This window comes from Mizuhopecten yessoensis, unplaced genomic scaffold (assembly GCF_002113885.1).
Source record: "Mizuhopecten yessoensis strain PY_sf001 unplaced genomic scaffold, ASM211388v2 scaffold716329, whole genome shotgun sequence".
Taxonomy (NCBI): Eukaryota; Metazoa; Mollusca; class Bivalvia; order Pectinida; family Pectinidae; genus Mizuhopecten; species Mizuhopecten yessoensis.
In genome coordinates this window covers 536,830-554,633 of record NW_018480062.1, presented here as the reverse complement: position 1 = coordinate 554,633, position 17,804 = coordinate 536,830, and the positions used below count along the sequence as shown (strand labels likewise).

At 37.9% G+C, this 17,804-nt stretch overlaps 1 protein-coding gene across 2 annotated transcripts in view; it reads right to left on the bottom strand.

Annotated features, from left to right (window-relative positions):
* The window catches only part of LOC110443143, a 36,324-nt gene continuing 18,520 nt past the window's right edge, over positions 1 to 17,804 (bottom strand). Inside the window, exons 8-19 of one of the 2 annotated variants that reach the window (XM_021487170.1) lie at positions 17,205 to 17,294; positions 15,902 to 15,991; positions 15,276 to 15,383; positions 13,996 to 14,209; positions 10,642 to 11,475; positions 8,104 to 8,232; positions 4,370 to 4,425; positions 3,227 to 3,246; positions 2,675 to 3,006; positions 1,934 to 2,066; positions 1,367 to 1,443; positions 1 to 762 (exon numbers count right to left, since the gene is read on the bottom strand). In XM_021487170.1, coding sequence (XP_021342845.1) covers positions 731 to 762; positions 1,367 to 1,443; positions 1,934 to 2,066; positions 2,675 to 3,006; positions 3,227 to 3,246; positions 4,370 to 4,425; positions 8,104 to 8,232; positions 10,642 to 11,475; positions 13,996 to 14,209; positions 15,276 to 15,383; positions 15,902 to 15,991; positions 17,205 to 17,294 — 2,115 coding nt within the window. In that variant the 3' untranslated portion in view covers positions 1 to 730. The remainder of the gene's footprint in view (positions 763 to 1,366; positions 1,444 to 1,933; positions 2,067 to 2,674; positions 3,007 to 3,226; positions 3,247 to 4,369; positions 4,426 to 8,103; positions 8,233 to 10,641; positions 11,476 to 13,995; positions 14,210 to 15,275; positions 15,384 to 15,901; positions 15,992 to 17,204; positions 17,295 to 17,804) is intronic. The other variant, XM_021487171.1, reaches the window with a different exon arrangement.

The following is a 17,804-nucleotide window of genomic DNA, read 5'->3' as shown; positions in this document are numbered from 1 at the left end:
CACATTGCTTACACTCGATATTAATCACCTTAACTCATAATAGACAACTGTATATTGTGTGTGATGATCCAACACTGTTTGGAAAAAACTTAAACCTCTGAAGGTTCCCGGACGCTGATGCCGGGTGACTACATTAGCCCCCCTATTCTTCGAATAGGCGAGCTAAAAACGATTCCCAAGGTAGAAATCTGTAGTGACACTTATAAAGAGTATGTCGGTCCAAAGGATGAAGGCCATATTGACAAATGTTTCCAATACATAGGTAACTATATTTACAACTTCATGTTAATTAATTAAGCGTCATGATCTAACCAATGGAAAGGACATTTTTTGTTCACAACAGTAGATCTATCTAACGTTGTTTGAAACAGTGTTGTAAAGTCAATCAAATGCTATTTTTTCCTTCCCCTTGCTTTAAACTTTTATAAATTGCTTTCAAATAGGTTAATCTAAAATTGCTTAGTGCCGTGCTATCCGCCATGAAAAAACATTTAAACATTAATTCTCAATGGAGAAGATTCCAGTTATTGCTGTCTTCTTTGGAGTTATACAAGTTTTGTAAAGAATGATTCAGCAAGCAGGATTGGAAATAATGAAAGTCTATATCATCCAAACTATTCTTATACAATTCCAGTTTGGGACATAGAGATAGATAGTCACACTTCTGTATATTCTGTTTGGTGTCTTAACATGGAATGCTGGTACATTATTTGGCCCACATTTCCTGGAGCTACCGAAGACTCTCTGCATCAGCCACTGTAACTGCAAGAAATCATATGTCTATAGAAGTATATAAATAATATACATTATGTGCAATTATTCTACATAATATAATTATACTTTTCCTCTGCCTCAGAATGAAGTTTAGCTCAAAACTCTTTGGAGCCATGACATTTAAATACATCAATTATGCAGAAAAATTAGAACTGTCATTCAGTGGCTGATTTAATAACCCCGTCTCACCCCTCCAATAAAATCTACCACAACAGTTACAATGTACTGCGTAAATTATTAACGGTCTTATTCTCCCGATATCAATTTCATTCAAGGGTTTAGTATAATAATGCCATATTTTTTTGTGCACATTAGAACCCAAACAATCATTATACAGGACTATAAAGTTGGTGTCTGGCATTGAACTTTGACATTTAGGGAAAACGACCAATGCAACGAGATTGTGAGAAATGCAAGATAACCAGTGATCATAAATGTACACATATCTACAAAGTCTATTCAATCATTTTCAGTGCAGAGGAGAATTGCAGTCACTTTGTTTTCAACCAATTGTCCTTACCTTATTGACCTTTTATGGCCTCCAGTTTTCGTTGTGTGTTATAAAAGCAAACAAAATTGTGCTCTGACTTACCGGTTCGACGGACTTTCTTTATTTTCTTTTTGTTGACATTGTTTCTTTGTTCCATACATTGGAATACAACCCGTTCACTGACAAAACAAAGGGCAAACATCATGTACAGGTCTTTATAGTATTGTTTATACCCTTTCACCCCTATGTACATGTAACTTTAATAAACTCTACCATGTATTGATCTGGATAAGTCCATTATGGTCTATAGTGGAGAAAGGGTTATACACTGCAATTACATTACTACTATCGTAAACATCTTTTTTTTTACAATGAAACAAAATAATAGATCAAACTCTTCTTTAACACATTTTGGATTGTCAAATACAAAATTTGAGTACAGAAAACTGAAATTAATGTTTGCTATCAGCGATTACTCTGGCGAAACTCACTCAAATTGAGCTATTTACACATCGACAGCATTTAATAAGTGAGTACAATGTACTGTATGATAGGTAGTAATCATGATACACAACCATCGCAGTCAACTACTTTCAGCTTGTAAAGACACATCAAATCAGTAGGCCTGTCCCCTGTGTTACTGTGGTGGTACAGGAAAACAACACTTACAACTGTCCATCAATCTGGACAATGACAGTGCCCTTCTCTTTGCGTTTGAGGTAGGTCTCCTCCAGTTGTTTCTGTATGTCTAGTTGGTAATTCTTCCAGGTTCCTTGTTCATTATACTGCCATACAAAGCAAGCTGGAAAAGAAACAGCGTTCATAACTTGTCATCAGTGCAGGGCATATCGGTGTTGTAACAACTATGACTTGCATGGTCCTTTTTGAAGAATAATCTTGTCAACATACTGTGGTACTTTTGTAACAGAAGGAAGAGAAATGTAATTATATATATAATGGCCTGTCCAGGATTGAACAGCTGGGACCCTCAGAACTTTAGCCGCTCTACCAATTGAGCTTGCGCCAACAATTGTGTTCTACAGTCTAGTTCTGTTATATTAATCTTCCCTCCTTTTTCTTGGTCTTCTCTCTGGAATTTATTTACTATTTACGGCCCAGTATCTCCTTGCCAAGCATTCACCCAGTGATTTAAACAAGGGTTTGCAAGCTCGCCAATTTTTTAACAGGAGAAATGCAATGGCCAGACAGGGATTCAAACCTGTGACCCTCCAAACTCTAGATTTTTACTCTACCAAATGAGCTACCTGGTCAATGACGATCAAAGCAGTCCAGTTCCGCTTCACTACAATATACAGCTAAATTATGAATTGTTTAACTTGTATTTGTTATTGATGGAAATGCTTACTTAAACTTTTGTTTTAACCATTTATTGAATTATATAGTACATACTCCCATTTGATTTTTCAACAGCTGCAGGTCTGTCTATTTGTGAAGGCCCATTGTCTTTGGAACTCTCTTTAGTTGTGGCTGCTGTTTTCTGAGAAGTTGTTGCCGTAGTTACAGTTGTTGTGGACGTTGCTGTGGATGTTGCCTTGGGAACCCTTTCTGGGAGTACGGTGGCGGTTGTTGTTTGCTGGGAGCCTGCCTGTATGTTGCGTGCATTGTTCTGCAGGTTGAGATCATTCACATTCTGAGGGTTAGAAGGAGGGTTATACGTTGGTTTGATAGACGAAGCACCAGATGTTTCAGCCCTACGTCTTTCTTCCCTTCTGGCCTTTGCCCTAAAACATATAAGACAATATTTTAAATTTCAAAATAGAATTGGCAGTTAGCATAATATCTGACATTGTTCGTTTGTTGGAGTACTCAAAATGTATTTTGATATTTAAGGAAATTCAATAAATTTTGAAATGAAATACCAACATTAATTGATGCTCAAAATTTTAATATTTCAATCACACTTTCACACAAATTGAATTGAAAATGGTTAAAAGAACTTACAATGCTCTGAGCTTTTCTTTCTGGAAAGAAAACAATAAAAAGGTATTTGTAAGAGCAATATAATGTGCAAACGAGACAGCTAACATTTATGTGAAGACCACAGATTTCATTTTGAGGTAAGTTTTATGGACTAGGATTAAGCAAAAGATGTTCAGGGTCTGATATTAACCTACCTTTTTAGGTTTGTAAATATCAATGTCTACTTTACACAGGTTTGTTTATTTCAAACAGGTTTGATTACACAGGTTTGTAGATTTGTGTATATGTAGTTTACACAGGTTTGTGTATTCATGACTTTTTACACAAGTTTGTAAATCTCAATGTCTCATTTACACAGGTTTGTATACCTCAAGCGTTTTGTTTACACAAGCTTATATAACTGTGTCTATATGGTTTACAAAAGTTTGTTTATCTGTGTCTATACAGTTTTCACATGTTTGTATATTTGTGTCTATATGGTGTACACAGGTCTGTATATCTCAGGAGTTCTGTTTACACAAGCTTATATATCTTTGTCAATACGGTTTACAAACGTTTGTTTATCTCGAGAATTCTGTTTACACAGGTTTAAATATCTATGGCTCATTTACGCAAGTTTGTAAATCTCAATGTCTGGTTTACACAGATTTGCAAATCTCTTTATCTTTATCCGGTTAAAACTGTCAGTAAAGAAGATCATGAAGTTGCTACTTTGGGCAGGGACCTCGCAATCCAGGCTGTCATAAATAGTGTAAAATGATAAAAGGCTATCATGGGTGTATGTTTACAATTTGTTCGATTCTTACATTGGTAGATACACAGTGATCAACTTAGGCAAAAACAAAAATGTGTGTGTTTCAGGTTTTTCATGTCAACCCTAAAAATGTGATCACCTTCTTGTAACTTTGATTAAGTTATTAGCCATGTAAAATTCACAACCATCCATCAAAATGTACTTTCTTCCTGTTCTAGGAGTCTGACCCTAATCTTGACAAACTATAATATGATTGTAACGTGTTGAAATGTATTGTAAAATTTGATATGAAGTATGATATTTTTCTAAACATGAAACACACATTATATGTATTTGGCCTTACTCTAAAAGCTAATTAATGCCTAGAAAAGCTCACACATTATAGCAAGTTGTGTATTTAGTCTACATACCACTTGTTTTGGTCCAAACTCATTTGCAATATCCTTTGTGGTTTTAATTATTCTCACTAGAAAAGAAAATTACAGTAAATCAATTTTTCGCCCAGATTGTTCAACTGTGCTGTTTTCTTATTGTTTTAGATCAGACCCAAGAATCACAGAACTTATACACTTTCTCATTTCTTAAAATATTATCTTCATTTGAAGGATTTGCTAACCACTGCCAAAACCTAAAACTACCTAAACATTGAAAACTTTTTTTCAGCATTACTATACAGCTTTATCATTTCTAAAAAGAAAATCAATTTCTTGTGGGACTTTATGATAAAAGACTTCAGATCAAATAAACAAAATATAATCAACAGCAGAGTCAGAGTGTAACAATCTGCTCGGTTAAGTTAGTTTTTGAACCCTGGTCTTGGGATTGTTACACTATAACGTTAACCTGGTCAATAGAATTGGCCTAGCCCGAGTTTCCTCTGGCCCGACACCAGCAGACTTAGACCTTTTGACAGATAGATGTCTGGTGTACATGTGGGGCCAGAGCGCACTGCTACATTAAATGTGGAATTCTCCAACACCGTTTGGTATTGGAGAGTTATGAGGTGTTGACAACAAAAATCTACTATGACACAACACATACCTCACATATATCTATAAATGGATTATTTATTGATCCAATAAGCTCTTATTATCACCAACAGCTGCTAAATTCCGTCAGCAGAGACTTCAATTTTCAATCGTTAAAAATGTCCCACCTGAGCGAACACCATTTTTGTAGGTCACAGGGTGACTAATCAACAAACTGTACTGATCCGGACCGAAAACAGAATATTTTTTTTGTTTAGAAGATTTCCAGACTGTATCTTTTTGTTGATCACTCACTCCCCGATACCAACCATTGTCAAAGAATACCAAGTTTTCATATAGCAGTGCACTCTGGCCCCACACCAGACATCTATCTGTCAAAATGTCTAAGTCTACTGTTAGAGCGAGAGGAAACTCAGGTTATGTCCAGGCCAACCCAACTTTGCGAGCCAAGGGTGTTCAATACAATACTGAATAGGAGAGTATCGTATTGAACACCCTTGGCTCCCGAAGTTGTGGCCAACCATGCTATAGTTATATCCAAAACAAAAAATTCACTGTGCAGTGGGACAGCTGGGATCCTGAAGGGCAATATTTCCTCAAACGTCAATTGATTAGTAAAATATTTATAAAATCTATGCTAATAACTCACATCTTGATTTAAAACATGACATGAATCTCAGAAAATCTATTACTAGAACATCTGAGATGGAATATATAATGTTAAAGAATATTTAAGTTCAGAACTTTCTTGGAGTTAAAATTGTTCATGATACTCCAGTGGCGGACCCAGGGGGGTTGATTATCCTACTTGCCTGGGCAACACCCTTTTTTTGTGTCCAAAAATAATCCGGACCAAGGTTTTTGAAGATTTTCCTCTATTTCATATGGGATTTCCTCCTAATATCAACCATCCCTCGAACTATGATTTTCTATGGCTTCCCATTGCCAGCAGTTTGAATATCTATATATGCTCTTAACAAGAGGCCCAAGAGGGCCTGTATCGCTCACCTGAATATTTAAGCAGTCATAGCAAAATATTCTCATTAAATATTATATTGCACTAAAACTATTTCCCTCGCAAACTTTGTTGGCTCCATCTGTTGAAACTACCAGCAAAAAATTATTGTAAGATTCTATGCTTTTTTATTCTTCTTCAGAAGTTGCTTGACATACTTTTCCCTGTGATCTTGTAAGTAGGTCAATGTCATTTTCCTTCTCAAATTGGTTAGCTCTATTCCAAAAAGCTACCAGCCAAATCTTATGAATCCATTCCTTTTAGTTCTCAAGAACAAATCCATTAAAATGTTGTTGACCTCTGTGACCTCTAAAGTAGGTTGAGGTCATTTTCATTTGCAAACTTTGGTGAGCTCTATCCCGGGAAGTCACCAGCCAAATATTATAATTTTATGCCTTTTAATTCTTCAGAAGAAGCTGTTTGAACTGTTTGACATATTTGAACGCTGTGACCTTGAAAGTAGGTCAAGGTCATTTTCATTCGCAAACTTTGTTTGGCTCTTTCCCAGGAAGCCACCTGCCAAATATTAAGATTTTATAACTACCAGTTCTTCAGAAGAAGTCGTTTAAAGTGTTTGACATATCTGCCTCATGTGACCTTAAAAGAAGGTCAAGGTCATTTTCATTCTCAAACTTTGTTCGGCTCTTTCCTAGGAAGCTACAAGCCAAATATAGAGATTATATACCTTTCAGTTCTTCAGAAGAAGTCGTTTGAAGTGTCTGACACATTTGACTCCTGTGACCTTGAAAGAAGGTCAAGGTCATTTTCATTCTCAAACTTTGTCGGGCTCTATCCAAGGAAGCCATCAATCAAAAATAAAGATTCTATACCTTTCAGTTCTTCAGAAGAAGTCATTTGAAGCTTTTGACATATATGACCCCTGTGACCTTGAAAGTAGGTCAAACTAGTTTTCATTCTCAAACTTTGTTGGGCTCTATCCCAGGAAGCCACCAGCCAAATATAAAGATTATATACCTTTCAGTTCTTCAGAAGAAGTCGTTTGAAGTGTTTGACACATTTGACCCCTGTGACCTTGAAAGAAGGTCAAGGTAATTTTCATTCTCAAACTTTGTTGGGCTCCATCCAAGGAAGCCATCAGCCAAATATGAAGATTCTATACCTTTTAATTCTTCAGAAGAAGTCGTTTGAAGTTTTTGACATATTTGACCCCTGTGACCTTGAAAGTAGGTCAAACTAATTTTCATTCTCAAACTTTGTTGGTCTCTATCCCAGGAAGCCACCAGCCAAATATAAAGATTCTATACCTTTCAGTTCTTCAGAAGAAGTCGTTTGAAGTGTTTGACACATTTGACCCCTGTGACCTTGAAAGTAGGTCAAGGTCATTTTCATTCTCAAACTTTGTTGGGCTCTATCCCAGGAAGCCATCAGCCAAATATGAAGATTCTATACCTTTTAGTTCTTTAGAAGAAGTCGTTTGAAGTTTTTGACATATTTGACCCCTGTGACCTTGAAAACAGGTCAAGGTCATTTTCGTTCTCAAACTTTGTAGGGCTCCTCCCAACGAAGCTTTCAGCCAAATATCATGACTCTAGGCCTGTCCGTTCTTCAGTAGAAGTTGTTTAAAGGAAAAGTTGATGGACGAGGACGGACGGACGGACGGACGGACAGACGGACGACGGACGGACGACGGACGCCGCGCCACGGCATAAGCTCACTTGGCACTTCGTGCCAGGTGAGCTAACAATAGGGGATTAATCCTCTATTGTCTATATATATAAGTGGTTCATTCCCCGAACACCAACTCTGGAGAATTGAAAGGAAGGTGTTTATATAGGAAATCCTTTGAAGTTTAGTTATAGCCCGTTTCAACTAAGAATGTCAACTTATTTTGTAGATATGATACTAAAATCAAATATAAAATGGATAAAAAGTTTGTATTCATACATATAACTGTAAAACACATTTAATACAGCACTAAGTAAAGTTTCTATTCATACATATAACAGTAATACACATTTAAAATAGCACTAAAAGTTAATAATTAAACATAAATATAAACTAAACCACTAAATGAAGGTTGATTTACCTGTGCACTTTGACAATCATCTTCATATAGCAAGGAAACAATCAGCAAAACACAAAGCAAGATTTGTCATACGAAAAGAATATCAGTACTGACCTTTGCCCTCTGGCCATAAGACAGCCTCCATGCCCCCTTCGATAGGCTCCACATCAAATTCGTAGTCCAGCCCCCAGCGATAGTCCTCCACCAAGCCGTTGTGTTCATCCCACTTAACACGAATCCACCCTATAACAAAGTAACACATCACCACCCTATAACAAAGTTACACATCACCAACTTATAACAAATTACACATCACCACCCTATAACAAAGTTACACATCACCACCCTATAACAAAATTAAACACCCTATAACAAAGTTACACATCACCACCCTATAACAAAGTTACACATCACCACTCTGTAACAAAGTTACACATTACCACTCTGTATCAAAGTTACACATCACCACCCTATAACAAAATTACAATCACCACCCTATAACAAAGTTACACACCACCACCCTATAACAAAGTTACACATCTCCATCCTATAACAAAGTTACACATCACCACCCTACAACAAAGTTACACATCACCACCCTATAACAAAGTTACCCATCACCAACCTATAACAAAGTTACACATCACCAACCTATAACAAAGTTACACATCACCACCCTATCACAAAGTTACACATCACCACTCTGGAACAAAGTTACACATCACCACTCTGTAACAAAGTTACACATCACCACTCTGTATCAAAGTTACACATCACCACCCTATAACAAAGTCGCACATCACCACTCTGTAACAAAGTTACACATCACCACTCTGTAACAAAGTTACACATCACCACCCTATAACAAAGTTACACATCTCCACCCTATAGCAAAGATACACATCACCACCCTATAACAACGTTACACATCACCACCCTATAACAAAGTTACACATCCCCACCCTATAACAAAGTTACACATCTCCACCCTATAGCAAACATACACATCACCACCCTATAACAAAGTTACACATCTCCACCCTATAGCAAACATACACATCACCACCCTATAACAAAGTTACACATCCCCACCCTGTAACAAAGTTACACATCACCACCCTATAACAAGGTAACACATCACCACTCTGTAACAAAGTTACACATCACCCCCCTGTAACAAAGTTACACATCACCACCCTATAACAAGGTCACACATCCCCACTCTGTAACAAAGTTACACATCACCACCCTGTAACAAAGTTACACATCACCACCCTATAACAAAGTTACACATCTCCACCCTATAGCAAAGATACACATCACCACCCTATAACAAAGTTACACATCACCACCCTATAACAAAGTAACACATCACCACTCTGTAACAAAGTTACACATCACCACCCTGTAACAAAGTTACACATCACCACCCTATAACAAGGTTACACATCAACACCCTATTACAAAGTTACACATCACCACCCTGTAACAAAGTTACACATCACCACCCTATAACAAAGTTACACATCACCACCCTATAACAAAGTTACACATCACCACCCTATAACAAAATTACACATCACCACCCCATAACAAAGTTACACATCACCACCCTATAACAAAGTTACACATCACCACCCTATAACAAAGTTACACATCTCCACCCTATAACAAAGTTACACATCTCCACCCTATAACAAAGTAACACATCACCACCCTATAACAAAGTTACATATCACCACCCTATAACAAAGTTACACATCACCACTCTGTAACAAATTTACACATCACCACCTTATAACAAAGTTACACATCTCCAGCCTATAACAAAGTTAAACATCACCACCCTATCACAAAGTTACACATCCCCTCTCTATAACAAAGTTCCACATCACCACCCTATCACAAAGTTACACATCACAACTCTATAACAAAGTTACAGACCACCACCCTATAACAAAAGTACACCACACCACCCTATAACAAAGTTACACATCACCACTCTGTAACAAATGTATATATCATGTAACAAAATAACACGAATCCGTCGCAACTTTACATGTACTAATATCAAAGTTACACAAAGTCATGCCCATCAATCATTATAAGAAGCAAAAATGCCAGTAAGAAGACAATGAAAGTTTTTAATATTGATCTGCGAAGTTTTCATACATATATTCCCACAAAAATAACCTATAATCTTAGTACTAAGGTGTTTTATAATACAACACAACTATATATATAAGATAGAATACCTGTGAGAGATGTAAGATGCAATATATAAAATTAGTTTCATAGAATTTAACCACAACTAAAGGCACCAGATCAATTACAAGATTTTTCTGTATAAAGAAAGTACATGCAACAGTGACCTTGACTTTCTTGAGATGCAATCTCGTCATGCAACCTCGTTTTATTACCTGGTGTTAAAAGTTTTATGGAAATCCAACCACAAATTAATTAAAGCAAATGCTGGCAAGATTTTTCTACTCACAGTAGTGTCGACCTTGACCTTTGGTGCTACGTACCAAAATGACATTGCACAATGAACAGATGGACATGGGTGAAACTACATGTACATTTATGTAAGGCAGCCTTTTTATCATATAGTGAAGACACAAAAGTCATTTCAAATAAATATTTTATACAAACCTTTATCTTCCTCATCAATACCGATGACTGTGCCCTTCTCAAAGATACCAACGCCGTTGAATTTCCACATCCAGTCTGGACCAGGCTTCACTCTCAATCCAATAACAGGCATGATGGGAAGGTTCTCAATCTTTGGTGGACCTCCCCCAAAATCGTCCAATAGCTCATTGACCCTTTCCTCTGTCAAGTCTCCGATGTCATCCTCATCCAAAGATAACAGGGTTGGTAGTTCAGGATGACCCTCACAAGCTTTTTTCAATTCCTCGAACAATAATTTCTGTTTTGCTTTCTCTTCCCGTCGTATTACAGCCTCCTCATCGTCACCTAAAATGTTTCCATCACCATCCTGCTCAATCTTGGTCCCGTCTTTCCTGATCAGCAGAAATTCTTGAAGACACGGAGAATCCCAAGGCTTTGGATCATCTTTTCCAGCTACCATATCCCTCTTCATCTCCTCAAGGATATCCTCAGAAAGTGTCCATGTCCGCTTTCTAGTCTCCTCCAGCTCCGGTGGGATTTTCATTGTCTTCATAACTTCAGCTGTAATGACTGCGGGAGTTCTCTCCTGAGGAGCTCTTCTTGCACCCTCCCCTCCTATTAAAGCACTAGGAAGACCAGGCGGGAGCTTGCTGTTAAGGTCCAGCAGTAATTCTGTACCTTCAGTTTCTGCAGTCTTCATTGGTAATTGGTTATAGTCGGAACCACCAGTCCCACTTGGTAAGTGTTTTCCCATCTTATCTAGGCCAGAAAATTCAGGTGATGTATTGTACGGAGATTGTTTTGACATGAATGGCAATTGGTCATGGTTTCCTGGAAGGGTTGTAGTTGGTTTCACTGTGTTAAAAATTGTACACTGTTAAACTACATGATCCTTAAAACTGAAAAATGATCATAAACAATTAGTCAAACAAGAGGCCCAGCGGGCCTGAATCGTTCACCTGTTGAAAAATAAATATCATCACCCTGCTTTGAGGCCTCTCTGTTATCTAGAAGTGTTTGAATACATTTGATCCCTGTTGCCTCGAAAGTTCGTCAAAGTGATTTATTTGAACAATCTTATAATTACTAGCCGTTCATATCAGCATGTTAATAGCCCAATATTATCATCCTTGGCCTCTTGGTTATCCAAAAGTTGTTTGAAGTTTATAACCTATTTGACCACCTGTACATGTGACCTTAAATAATGCAGACGAAAAAATAACAAACACCTCTTCAGGGCTATGTGACAAACATTTGAACCATGTCTGATCCAAATCTGACCGGAATAACTGGATAAGTTGAAAATGTGTCAGCCATTTAGAAGCTATGATAGCCATATTGGCTTCTAAATCAAGCAACAAAATAGCCACACCTGTTCTGAGCCATGAGACAAACAGCTCTAGCAAGTCTAAGCCAAATCTGAGCAGTACATTTGGAGAAGAAGTAAAAATGTGTCGGCTAATCAGATGTTAGGAAGGCCATATTTGATTCCTAATCAAGCTATAACACAACACTGTTCAGGGCCATGAGACAAAAGTCTGATTCAAATCTGACAAGTATAACTAAAGAAAACAAGAGGCCCAGAGGGCCTGTATTGGTCACCTGGAAATGTTAGCAAAATTAAAGTTGAAATAGCCAGATGTTGCTGGTAGTGAACATGTTTAACATGGTTAGACAGGGGTTATATTTATATGCAATTGGACAAAATCCTGTCATTCCTACAGGAAAAGGAGGATTTTGAGGAATTTGCTATGTTTCCCCCTATTGGGCCCAGCCCCTCTGCCCCAGAGGGTCAGACCCACCATTGATACAATTCACCAAAGGATGCTTTAGACCAAATATGGACAAAATCCTGTCATTTCTACAGAAGAAGGATTTTAAAGATATTTTTCTATTTTCCCTTTTTGGCATCTCCCCTCTGCCCCCAGGGGGTTCAAACCCACCATTTACCGCGGTATACACAATTAATTTCCTTTCCCCATTGGATGTTACTGTTAAAATTTGGTCAAAATACCTTCATCACAAAGGAAGAAGGATAGTAAAGCTATTTCTCTATATCCCTTATTGGGCACCACCTCTCTGCCCCAAGGGGGGTCAGACCCACCCTTTATGTACAAAATTAAGTCCCCTTCACCAAATGATGCTTTACACCAAATATGGACAAAACCCTGTCATTTCTACAGAAGAAGATTTTTTTTTTAAATTTACTAAATTACCCCTATTGGACCTCATCCCTCTGGCCACAGGGGGTCAGACCCACCACTTACACTAAATTGATTTCCCTTCCCCATAGGATGCTACTGTTCAAATTTGGTTAAAATACCTTCATTCCAATGGAAGAAAAAGGATATTAAAGCTATTCCTCTTTATCCCTTATTGGGCCCCACCTCTCTGCCCCCTGGGGGGTCAGACACACCAATGATACAAAATTTGTTCCCCTTTGACCATTCCTACAGAAGAAAAAGGATTTTAAATAATTACCTAGCTATGTTTCCAATATTTGGCAATAAAAGGGGCATAACTCCACCAAAAATGCACGTTAACTGCTGAAATGCGAAATTGTCCGGGCTATATTGGTATGGAATATGTGTACCAAGTTTGAGTTTAATCAACTCAAGAGTACTCAAGTTATTGCATGAAAACCTTGTTTCGGACGACACAACCGACGCCGCCGATAAAGTTATACCTATATGTCGCCTCGCATTGCAGGCGACACAAAAAGCACTTGTGCACGGTCATAGGACAAACAGTTTTACCAAGTCTGATCCAAATCTGACAAGAACTGGAGAAAAGTCGAAAATATGTCATCCAATTAGAGGCCATGGCGATCATTATGGATTCCCAAACATTCAGAATAACATCAACACTTAATTGTTCAGGGCCTTCAGGCAAACATTTGTACCATCACTACCATGTCTGATCCAAAACTGACAAGTAGGCATTTTTAATGTCTCATCGTAAATTTAAATATAGCACAATTCTGTTAATTATAAGAAGACTGACTGAGTAGCTGGATAGTTTTGAGAGCTTTCATTGGTTTTAAGAAAATGAAGTATCAATCTGAGGACGTAACATTAGTTCAATTCTTTCATAAACAAACATAATACTATATATAATACAGTTTATTACCAACAAAACTATGGACAATACAGTGCATAATAAACCTGCTTGTTATAGTGTATATAAAAGGTATTTTTAATGTTTTTGGTAAAAGTACAACTCATTTGCTATTCTAAGTCTATCTTTGTTTTTCTTTGTTCATCTTTTGTCATTCTTTGACGTTCTTTGTTGATAAGTGTTATTCTTGGCAGTACGAAATTATCTGCTGTTCTTTGAGGTATTTATCCTCAATATTATATGGTCATTAGATATTACCTTGTGTGCTAGAGGAACCTGGGTCATTAAATAGGCCTGCTGGAAGGCTGCCTGGGGGACCTCCATGACTAGGTAGCTGTGTGGGCATCATTCCCTGACCACGACCCATTACCGGCATCTGTCCCATCATCTGACCCCGGCCCATTCCCTGACCCCTACCCTTGCCTTGGCTCTGTGGATTCTGGTGCTTCAATATTAGTCCCATCACAGCTTCCTGCAGCAAGAAATCAATGTGCCATGCAATTTATTACAACAATAGAAGATGAGGGTATGGTAGTTGAAGATATTCAGGATGTGGACAGGTAAAGAGAAGTGATTGTGGTTTGAAATAAAGGTAAGGCTAGAGAGGTGGGTGTGGTTTGAGATAGAGGTGTAGTCAGAGAGGTGGGTGTGGTTTGTTATAAAAGTTTAGTCAGAGAGGTGGGTGTGGTTTAAGATAGAGGTGTAGACAGAGAGATGCGTGAGATTGGAGATAGAGGTGTAGTTAGAGAGGTGGGTGTGTTTGGAGATAGAGGTGTAGTTATAGAGAGGTGTGTGAGGTTGGAGATAGAGTTGTAGACAGAGAGGTGTGTGAGGTTGGAGATAGAGGTGTAGACAGAGAGGTGGGTGTGGTTGGAGATAGAGGTGTAGTCAGAGAGGTGTGTGTGGTTGGAGATAGAGGTGTAGATAGAGAGGTGCGTGAGGTTGGAGATAGAGGTGTAGATAGAGAGGTGCGTGAGGTTGGAGATAGAGGTGTAGTTAGAGATGTGGGTGTGGTTGGAGATAGAAGTCTAGTCAGAGAGGTGGGTGAGGTTGGAGATAGAGTTGGAGATAGAGAGGTGGATGAGGTTGGAAATAGAGGTGTAGTTAGAGAGGTGGGTGAGGTTGGAGATAGAGGTGTAGTCAGAGAGGTGGGTGGGGTTGGAGATAGAGGTGTAGTCAGAGAGGTGGGTGAGGTTGGAGATTGAGATGTAGATAGAGAGGTGCGTGAGGTTGGAGATAGAGGTGTAGTTAGAGAGGTGGGTGAGGTTGGAGATAAAGGTGTAGTTAGAGAGGTGCGTGAGGTTGGAGATAGAGTTGTAGACAGAGAGGTGTGTGAGGTTGGAGATAGAGGTGTAGTCAGAGAGGTGGATGAGGTTGGAGATAGAGGTGTAGTCAGAGAGGTATGTGAGGTTGGAGATAGAGGTGTAGTTAGAGAGGTGGGTGAGGTTGGAGATAGAGGTGTAGTCAGAGAGGTGGGTGAGGTTGGAGATAGACAAACAGATCTAGTTTCTCTACAGAGAGCAGTGGGTCAGACTTACAATATCTTTATCCTCTACCCCACTGTATTTTTCTTTAGCTATTGCCGCTACCATGGTTTGATCTGGCACCATGCCTGGTGACTGTGTTAAAACGCATCCTGCAATCACCTGTAAAATACTCAAAATTATTTGAAAACAGAAATATTTGAATCTTTCTTCTGACTACAATTCTATAACAGCTAGCTGTTCTTATATTATTTTGGTAAGCCCTGATCTTCCCTTACGCTTTAATTTTCTACTATCAAACCATGGCCCATTGACATGTCTGAAATGTCAATGACCTTTTATAAAAATTGATGAGCTGAATTTGACAGAAAGCAAACCATTGCATTTCTGCAAAACATCTTTCCATCCCATGACAGAAAATGAAAAATAGATGGGAATACCATCCAGTTACAACACATCTACAAGATGGATAACAAAATGTGTCTTCAAATCCTATTCATCCTTTGAATTATCTATTTTTTCTGTAGATTTCACATACAGTGACCATGCACATTTTTCTATGGTAGAGACAAATTTAATTTCTTCTAGTAATTCAGGTTATAAATTTTGCTGAAAAATTGTACTGTGAAAAATCGTTAAAATCGGAACCCCTAAAAAGCCCACCCTTGACAGTAACTTACATGATGTAGGTATCCTTTGCTCAGCGACTTAGCATCACCAGGAGAACATGTTTGTCCATTTGTCACTCCAATCACAGCGTCTATAATGATCTACAAAAAATGAGCCAGTGAAAATTTAGGTATACCAAAAGTACACTAGTCTAAATGTCCCATGAAATTTGAATTTTCCAGTTTTGAGAATGCTAATGAAATTATGAGCAAGACAATTTTCAGAATACTTGTATTGCACTGCACATTTTTACTAAATTGTCTTAAAAACAAGGCATCATAAGTGATACAAATCCCCTCGCATTCACACATCGTGACACATATATGTAAGAGGAAATGAAGTCACTAAGAGCAATGACAAGGTTTCTAAAAATAGTAACAGTGACCTTGAAATTCAACATAGAAACCCGAAACGCGTACTTGTTCAAGGAATTGACATACTAAACACTTGAATGAAGTTTCATGAAATTTTGTTGAGGAATGAAGTCGCTAGAGCAATGACATAGAGTTAACATACGCACATAAGTGCATTCGTATGCACAGGCGGAATCCATCAAAATTCAAAACCTTTAAATGAACTTTGAAATGTCGACTGTTTCTTTAATTTCGAATACTTCCCAAATACTATTATGAAAATATATAATTTATATTTCTAATTATCGTTGCCACGGTAACAAGTGCAAATTTGCATAAATTAGAAAGATTTGAATATTCAGTGAATATTGTGATATTTTGCATAGTTTTTCTCCTCGAAACTATAGAGCGCATGCTTGAACAAACTTAATATCAAAGGATAATGTGTTGGCACCTGTAATACATCTTTAGGAGAAATATACAGTTGGTTCAAGAGTGCACTCTATGGTAGCTAAGAGAAAAACTAGGTGAAAACCAGTGTCAAAATTGACTGAATAATCAAATTTCAATAATTTATGCAAATATGACCTGGTTACCATGGCAGCCAAAATTGAAAAAACAAATAAATGTTTACATAACAGTATTGGGGAATTATTCAAAATTAAAGAAACATTCGTTTGAAAGTTCTATTGCAGATTTTTAATTTTGATGGATTTTGGGGCCAAAAAAGGCCCAAACCATAAATAGTCCTTTGAATATCATTTTTCTTCTATTTATGTCTACCTTGTATTTCGTAAAAACAAAACTATAAGTGAACTTTATATTCCTTTATTATTACTTTTGACATCTTGTACTTATTTTTGTAGTCATAGATAACTTTTATTTTTCAAATGTGTTTTCCATTCAAATTATTTTACATTCATCACGTGTCCGTACAGTTGTATATGATATAAACACTTACACTATTGGCATTGCCAACAGGTATAAAGAACAGTTGGTATCCTGATGAACTAGTCACTTGATTCGCTAGATGGGACACCTCATTAGCCATCTGAAAGAGTTCAATAACGACATAGATCCAAGAGGATGATAATACATTAAATTAAAACTTTTATACATACAGTGTACTTCATGAATTGTTGCTCCTTAAGTCAACCAGCATACTGGTGTAATAGGACAAGAATATTGATAAAGATAGTGTCGTCGCTGGGGCTCGAACCCGCGACCCTTGGCTCTCCAGCCCGATGCTCTACCCCTAAGCTGAAGGGAAATTCCCTACAGCTGACGCTTGTAAGGCAACCTAATTTATCCTCATCTTTTACACTATTCCCCCCTTTTTTCATACACCAACCCAGGTTCTTTGACTCCCCGCCAAGGGTTCTCCTACCTTGAACGGGGATGGTCAATGGCACCAATTTGTAATAGGACGAGGAATAGTGTTAAAGATAGTGCCGTCGCTGGGGCTCGAACCCACAACCCTTGGCTCTCCAGCCCGATGCTCCACCGCTAAGCTAAAGGGAAATTCCCTACAGCTGACGCTTGTAAGGCAACCTAATTAATC